Source organism: Pseudochaenichthys georgianus, chromosome 6 (assembly GCF_902827115.2).
Source record: "Pseudochaenichthys georgianus chromosome 6, fPseGeo1.2, whole genome shotgun sequence".
In the NCBI taxonomy this organism is placed as follows: domain Eukaryota; kingdom Metazoa; phylum Chordata; class Actinopteri; order Perciformes; family Channichthyidae; genus Pseudochaenichthys; species Pseudochaenichthys georgianus.
The window spans coordinates 41,482,607-41,491,323 of NC_047508.1; the positions used below are offsets into that span (position 1 = coordinate 41,482,607).

The window sequence follows — 8,717 nt, forward strand, 5'->3', positions numbered from 1 at the left end:
TCTATCCATCTATCCACCTATCTACCTATCTATCTATCTATCTATCTATCTATCTATCTATCTATCTATCTATCTATCTATCTACCCATATATCTACCTATCTATCTATCTATCTATCTATCTATCTATCTATCTATCTACCCATATATCTATCTATCTATCTATCTATCTGTCCCTACACATCTTAAAAACCTCTTAATTCACCACTCAGGCTTTTCCATACCTCCTTGGATCCATCATTCACATATTTTCTCTCCATTCTCAGGTTATTCCAGGTAAGAAGTACGCGACTCGTGTGGCCCCTAACCATCTCAACGTTTACATAAACCTTGCTAACCTGATACGAGCAAACGAATCAAGGTTGGAAGAGGCCGACCAGCTCTACCGACAGGCCATCAGCATGAGGCCAGACTTCAAACAAGCCTACATCAGCAGGCAAGAGTTTTCCCTTTGCTCCTATCAGATGTCAGTCTTTGAGCTTGAATTAACATCCGTTATTCTTTCCACGGGGAACAGGGATTCAATACCTTAAATGTTGACATTGACATGCACTACCATGCATACTCAAAACGTTTCCTTTCAGGTTTATTTGAATTTGCCTCCATCCCTGAACTGAGAGTTGACAGACTGCTTATGTAGCATTTGTACCTACACCGGGTCATTTGTAAGGTTCTGTTGGCTGTTATGTCCTAGTTTGACTAAAGTGATGTTCATCTTGATAAAAAGGACTCCAAGATTAGATTTATCGGGCGAGGAATAGGGATGGGTATCGTTAAGGTTTTAATGGTACTACTACTTTTATCGATACCGCTTATCGATCCAGTCTTTTAACGGTACTCTTATCGGTTCTTTTGGAAGAAAAAAAAAAGTTAAACTAAATAAACAAAACTGACATTGCTTTTTATTTAAATTAAATAAATAATATTTCACATCAAAAGAAACAACAACGTTTTAACAAATCGTATTAAATAATGTGATGACAGAACTGTAAACAGAATAGCTGAAACTTTAACAAAATAAATAACTGAGTTACCTCTAATCATAACCCCTGTTTGTATCATGGAGTTAACTCCGTGTGTTGCTGCTAGCATACAGAACACCTGACGTGGACACGTTACTCGTGGACGGGCTACAGAGCTGCTAGAAAGACAGTGGAACCCGGTGCATTCCTCCGTCTGGATGTGGAGCACTTTTGATAAATGTTTAGACAAATTGCTCGTGTTACCGCCCTGATATGCTAAACTCTTATTGCACGAGACGGGTAAAGTTTAACCAAACCTCGGAGCGCATTTACTCGGCCATCTCCTCCGTGTGGGTGGGTGGGTGCGTGCGTGCGTGTAAACTGCCCCGCCCCCTCGCACACAGACGGGGGAGAGAGAGATCTCTCGTCTGGATTGGAAAGATCGAAAATGAAAAAAATAACGCATTTTGCAGTCTTATTGCATATTAGAATATTATTATATATAGCTTATTAGTTGGCGACACTAAAACTGCAATATAATTTGTGTAGCATAATACATGACATATTTTTTAGATGTCTCCAGTACCGATAAAAAGACCGGTAACGTCGGAGCTTACCGGTACCACGGTCTTTAATAATTCCGCCCCAGGGCCCGTTTAATACCGGGGCTCGGTACCCATCTCTAGCGAGGAACCATATTTGCTAACTTCCGCGAGGTCGACAAGCATGTGGTTTTCTCCCAGCCAATCAGCGGAGATCACTCTACGCCACAGAGCGCGCCATTGGGGAATTCGGCCAATCAGCAGAGGCCTGAAACGGGTTAGGGTTAACCTAATAGTGCCCTATAAAGGGTTCAAATGTACCTATTGTAGTTGAGCTTGAAACATGTTCAGTCACTACTTGTGTCTACGTGTTATTTCACAGTTCAGTTTTTATGTTTAATTTAAATAACACACACATCACATTAAGGTAGTCTTTTTTATTTCAGATTGTTTTTGGCATATGGTCCCGACAATCCAATTTGTAACAATAACCAAATGGACACCCACATACAACAAAATGAGGACAAATATACAATGAATATTTCCCTGTGAATTGTCCATTATGTAAAATATAGAATTCCCACACTGTTTTGATTCCTTTTCGTGTGCTGTTAATTTATTGTCTTTTCTTTCATCTCAGAGGAGAGCTTCTTTTGAAGATGAACAAGCTGAGCGAAGCGCGGGACGCCTACCTCCGAGCCTTGGAGCTGGATCGCACCAACGCTGACCTGTGGTACAACCTGGCCATCGTCAACATCGAGATGAAAGACCCAGCAGAAGCTCTGAAGAACTTCAATCACGCACTCGAGCTGAACCCACGCCATAAACTGGCACTCTTCAACTCAGCACTTCTGATGCAAGAGTCTGGTGAGTGATGTCTTTTGTGATTGATTAGTTTGGATCTTGTCCAGTTTCCGGATGGATGCAAAGAACTTGTTAATGTCAAGCATGGCCTGCACGGAGTTAACCCCGTGACACTCGTGGGATTGTCTTCTCTGCACGAATTCACTGTCTCTTAGGGTTGCACAATTCATTGAAAATGTATTTGAAATGGAAAGACATTCGAATTGCAAAAAGCACAATACTTGTTAAAGGCTAAACAGGTGTTTCAAGTTTCAAGGCTTTTATTGTCATGTGTCATAGTAGGGCTGTGCGATTATGGCAACAATCATAATCATGATTATTTTGGTCAATAATTGATATCACGATTATTAAATACGATTATTCATTGACTTTGAAAACATCCATTTATTGAACTTTAAAACAAATACAAATAATAATTTGAACAGTATCTTTTTAACTGTTGATTACCCTGAACGTATAATTCAACTGAAAAATCAATTATACATTTATATTTACATTTAAATAAATAACGTCAAAATAATAAATACCAATAAACAAGATCAATATTTTGGAGCGCACTTCAACAAGCTACTAAACATATGTAAATATGATAAATACAAATAAATTAGACTAAAATAAATTAGATCAAATATGCTGTCACAACCAAGCAAAGCAAAATAATCGTTTTTTTCGATTATGTTGTCTTCGTAATTGTGGCAGGCCAAAATCGTAATTGCGATTAAAATACGATTAATTGCACAGCCCTAGTACATCGCTACAGTGTAGTTATGACAATGAAAATCTTAGGTCGCAGGCTCCTCCCACAGAGCAACACAATACACATAGTGCAAGTAAATAAAATAAAATCGAATATAATAGAAACAGAATATGATAGAAACTGTGCAGAATAGTCTATATACAGTAATTGAGTACTGTGGAGCTTTAATGAACACAATTGTTTGGTACAGATATTCCTCAAAACATCAGATAATAGTCATTTAATATGTTTTTTAACGACAATTATGACTACTACTTATGACTACTAAATTGCAGTATTACTAAAAATGATTAAAATATGTTGTTTTTTTACAAATTGTGCAGGCCTTCTGGCTTGAAGAGGCAGTGATTGGATGATATGTTTAAATGACTAAAAAAGACAATCCATTGGCACTGGTGCTAGTCCAAAATTGGGCAACATTTTAAGGGGGGGGTAATTGGCATGGCTACCTTCACAGGGGTCCGTTAAACTTTCGATATCTGGTGCTTTATGCCAATCCCATTCAGTTGTTGCATGCAGTTTAAATGTGTTATTTTCAGCAGTTCAAGAATTGTGTATTTGAATATTTCTGAATGCTGAACAGACTGCGTGATAACCGAGAGAAGAAGAACAGACTATAAACAAACAACAAATAGCGCGTGCGTTCCATTTTCACTCTACAGCGAGAAGCTCACGGGGCTTTCCCGAACCTGAGTCGAGAGCTGGAGTTAAATTAAATCTCACATTTGCCTTCTTAATAGTTTGTTTGGGTCCCTCACTTCCGTTTCGCTTCTAATGCACTGATTCGCTAGCTGAACAGCCAATCAGAGTGATTGATTTTGCCGACAGCCTTTGGCCGACTGTCGAATCGGTGAGTTTTCGGCCGAAAAGGCGTCGACACGGCTGAAAAGACACGACGGTGCAGGACACACCAATCTGAGTAGGCGTGTCGACTCTCATCGTCGGCCTGACGCTCATCGATGGCCAAAATCGGCTTGGCGTGTCCGGGCCTTAAGTGAAAAGACATCTTTCAACACATCTGGTATGATCAAACAAACAAAGACCTGATGTCACCTTGAGGGTGTAACCAGGTTCTGAATAGGTGGCGGCTTTTCTGTGGCAACGCTTGAGTTCCTGGCCAAGTTTCTATCAAGTCATGCATTGTTGATGTTGTGACAAAAGGAAATCAGGAAATTACAAATTAAATTAAATAGGGTTCCTTTGCGTAACACTCACCTTAGCGTGACTGTGTGAATCCGTCGACCTCTGTTAGGATTTCAGCCATTTTAGCCTTTTGCAGACCATTTACATGCACAAATACTTCGTTACTGTACTTAAGTACATTTTTCTGGTATCAGTACTTTACTCCACTACTTATTTTTCTGACGACTTTTTACTTTGACTTCTTACATTTTTAACACAAATACCTGTACTTTCTACTTCTCACATGTTGAACACAAATACCTGTACTTTCTACTTCTCACATGTTGAACACAAATACCTGTACTTTCTACTTCTCTCATGTTGAACTCAAATACCTGTACTTTCTACTTCTCACATGTTGAACTCAAATACCTGAACTTTCTACTTCTTACATGTTGAACACAAATACCTGTACTTTCTACTTCTTACATGTTGAACACAAATACCTGTACTTTCTACTTCTTACATGTTGAACTCAAATACCTGTACTTTCTACTTCTTACATGTTGAACTCAAATACCTGTACTTTCTATTTCTCTCATTTTCCAAACAGCTGGTTCCTTTAGTCTGAATGTGTGTTTGGTGGCGTGATCATTATTCTTTAGAGTCACTGCGTGCCTATTGGTTGGAACACGATCCGTGTATCCATCACTTCCTGGTCTTCTCTAAAGAAGAGGGACCAATGGAAACGTTGTCATGTTGCCGTTGGTCGGCATGGAAACATTCATTAGCTAACAACGACATTATTGTTCTATTAATATAAAGGGAGGTCAGGTACTCTTTAAAGCAGCTGCTAGTTATGGGTACTTTTTACTGAAGTCCACTTCAAAGCCTCTTTACTTTTACTTGAATAAAGAAGTTTAGTCAGAACTTCTACTTTCACCAGAGTATTTTTAAACACGAGTGTCTGTACTTCTACTTGAGTAAAGGATGTGTGTACTTTTGCCATCTCTGTTAATGAATGCCACCTTATCATTATGTCTCTGCTTTTTGTGGCAGGTGAGCCAAAGTTCTGGCCCGAGGCGAACCGTCGCTTCCTGATCTACGTGGAAGAAGAGCCCGAAGACGCCAACGGCTACTTCAACCTCGGCATGCTGGCCATGGACGCCAACGAAAACGTGGCAGCTGAGCGGTGGATGAAGAGAGCGATAGGTTTGCAGGCCGGCTTCCGCAGCGCCCTGTTTAACCTGGCGTTGCTTTACTCTCAGTCCAAACGAGAGATAGACGCGCTGCCAGCGTTGGACGAGCTGCTGCGCCACCACCCTGAACACATCAAGGGTCTCATCCTGAAGGGGGACATCCTCATGAACCACAAGAAGGACACAAATGGCGCCAAAGCCTGCTTCGAGAGAATTCTAAGCGTGGATCCCACCAACGTGCAAGGCAAACACAACTTGTGTGTCGTGTACTTCGAGGAGCGAGACCTCCCGCGTGCCGAAAGCTGCCTGGAGGAAACGCTCGCTCTGGCACCGAACGAGGAGTATGTGAAACGCCACTTGAGTATTGTTCGCAGTAAGATGGCCGCCATGAGCTCCGCAGGGCAGCCACTTACAGCACGGGGAGAAACCACGTCTGCTCAGGAGGAAAAGCCCCTTAAGGGAGTTGAGGACAGGGAGGAGGAAGTGTCTGAGGGTGAGAAGGAAGGGAGGGGTGCTAATGCTGTAGGGAAGGGGGCTGGGAATGAGAAGAATGTGCGGAAATCCTCCACAGAACGCCTCGGAGGTGTAGGCGTCGACCAATCAGAGTCTCTGGACAGTAGCCAGTCTGACAAGCGGACTAAGGGTAAGTCCACGAAGGAGATTTCAGATATAGAGGGGAAAAGAGCAGCCGCCTTGAAGAGACTGGAGGAGATTGAGCGCATATTAAGTGGTGATTGACACGGTTGTAATTTATAGTTGGGACTACTTTTTATAGAGCTCCTTTGAGGCTCCGGGATACGACTGCATTTCCCACTCGTCTTGTCATGTTATTCCCTTTTTGATTTGCTCACTCGTTTGCAGGCTGCTCCGCATGTTTGATTTGACACTAATCATGTGAAGAAGGGAAATCTGCACACACAGCTTATGTAACAAGAAGCACAATGTGGCATCGTCTATTTAAAAGCAGACGTAGATGCTAATGTGTGTGCTTCATCTGAATGTGATTCCACATATCTGCCGCAGTTATAGATACGAGTTGTTTTTCTCCGTGTAGTCATTGTTTATCACTGGATTTGTCTTTTCGTCAACGCGTGACTCACTCCTGAGTTATTGTTTTTAAAAACAGAATGATTGTATCACGAACAATTATAGGAAATGACGTGTTTTCCTCGCAGCAGGATGATAACTGTGCCTAAGAATACCACTGCTTCAACACCCAGAGTATTTTCTCTTGCACAAAACTAATCTGCATCGATCTTGCGCTTCCTGCCACGACATCATCAATCCTCACAGCTGCCTTTCCACTCAATGTAATTGTCATGGCAACAAAAAGACTTATCTCACTCCTTTTGTCTCATTAGGCCTCTCATCTTCACAGCTGTCCGTCACATTTGAGACACGACAGCCACAGTAAATATCTAGGTGCGCATCTACCCCACACACACATCATTTGTGGAGACACTGATTTTATGTGACGGTCATCCATTACGCACGCTCATCCTCAGCCTCAGGCCTCATCATGTGTTCCTCATGTTCAAGTTCCCTCCACTTTGCAGAAGGAATCTTCACACTTTGCAGAAAACAGATCTTCGCATTCATCCCGCTCCACAGCAGTCACTTTTTTCCGAGAAGATAACCTTGGGTTGTTCCGCATTTGAGTGTTTTTAGTAGCCTCAGTTCTTCCAGCGTTCATTCTTGTGATCACACTAAATCAAAATGATTCTGCGTCAGGAGAACTGGAATGAATGGATTTTGATGAATGCTACATGTGAAATGTCTTTGAGATCTGAACAAAAGTGAATATCTTTTTGGAGTGTGGAGAAAAATGCACTTTTGTCAGCTCTCAAAAGAAATGTCACATGTGGCCCTAATCCTCTCCCGTATGAACCGGATATTTTTTGTCCCAAAGATTGACATCGCATCCATCGACAGCTACTCGGGTCATTTAAGGGTGCTCCAAGCGATGACGCTTCATAAATTATAAAACCGAGTACCAGATGATTTATGAAGCCACATCGTAAACACTTCTTGTACTGCACCACAGCGTGTGCACTCAAGTCGTGAGCCCACTTGTGAGGAAAAGTCAACGATTGAATTCAGTCTTCCTCTCGAGCTCCTATAACATTCCTGTTTTTGCGTCACAGTACAATTGAAGTGTGCCGCCCCTCTGCTCAGTGCAACTCTCCATTTAAAGCAAAGTAGTGTACGTTAGCAGTACAGCGGTGGTACTAAGGAGCCTTGCTATGCATCGACCTTTCAACCCTGATTTATATATACAGTGTACTTATATCCAGTGTTATTTATATTGATTATGTTCTCTTTGTTAACCACTTGCTTTGAATGTACGGTGCATTATCTCGTCTATTCTTTTTAAATGTCACTAATAAACCATATATGTTTTTCACTTTGAAACAACAGAGCCATGTCAGTGTTAAACATGTGTGTAATATCCAATCAAATGTGGTACAGCTTTGGACGAGGACACACGCAGTTTGTACGTTTATTTTCCTCATTTCGCTGAGTGGCTGATTTTTGTACTATTTCTTTTGATGCAATAACCCTTGGTGGTGGTGGTGGGGGGGGGGTCTTGGTTATTAAATAAAGTGAGATTACAACTCATTGTTCTGCTGTCTGTTTGCTGTTGATATGCCTGCAGGGTTCCTGTTGGTCTGCTGCAGAGATTTATGAGATGAGGGAGGAACACGCATCATTCACTCGAGGGCATTTCTTACCGCACGCACGTTGCACCATCCCGAGCAGGAAGTCGCCCCCGGTGCCAATCCAATTTGAAATCCCAAATTGAGTTCTAAACAGAAAAAAAGTATGCTGTTCTTAGTCTCTCTGACCAATTACCTTTTGGATGTAATGCAATTTACAAATACACGGCATCTAATGCATCTGTCCCTCGGCATGATTTCACTTCCTGCTTTTTGAACACGAAAACTGATCCGTTAACATTTGAGAACGCTTGAGAAAATATAGTATTGTTTAAAATAAAATAGTTCAGGTGATATCAATTTAAAAAATATATAATTTGTACCGTTCCCAAAACTTAAAGGTGGGGTAGGTAAGTTTCAGAAACCGGCTCGAGATACACTTTTTGTTATATTCCATGGAATGCTCTTAACATCCCGATAGCAATGAATATCTGAAGTGCTTTGACAACAAATCCATAAAAAAGTGTCATCTGTAGAAGCCGTAATACTGTAAAAAGTACAACCAACCGGATGGCCTACCTGCCTGTCAGCCTTCCATCGGGGCACACACTTATC

At 41.4% G+C, this 8,717-nt stretch overlaps 1 protein-coding gene across 2 annotated transcripts in view; it reads left to right on the top strand.

Moving 5' to 3' along the window:
• The window catches only part of tmtc3 (transmembrane O-mannosyltransferase targeting cadherins 3), a 52,277-nt gene extending 44,213 nt beyond the window's left edge, over nt 1–8,064 (top strand). For both annotated transcript variants that reach the window (XM_034085976.1, XM_034085977.1), the window contains exons 12-14: nt 266–435; nt 2,144–2,370; nt 5,306–8,064. In XM_034085976.1, coding sequence (XP_033941867.1) covers nt 266–435; nt 2,144–2,370; nt 5,306–6,183 — 1,275 coding nt within the window. In that variant the 3' untranslated portion in view covers nt 6,184–8,064. The remainder of the gene's footprint in view (nt 1–265; nt 436–2,143; nt 2,371–5,305) is intronic.
• The last annotated feature ends 653 nt before the right edge of the window (nt 8,065–8,717 follow it).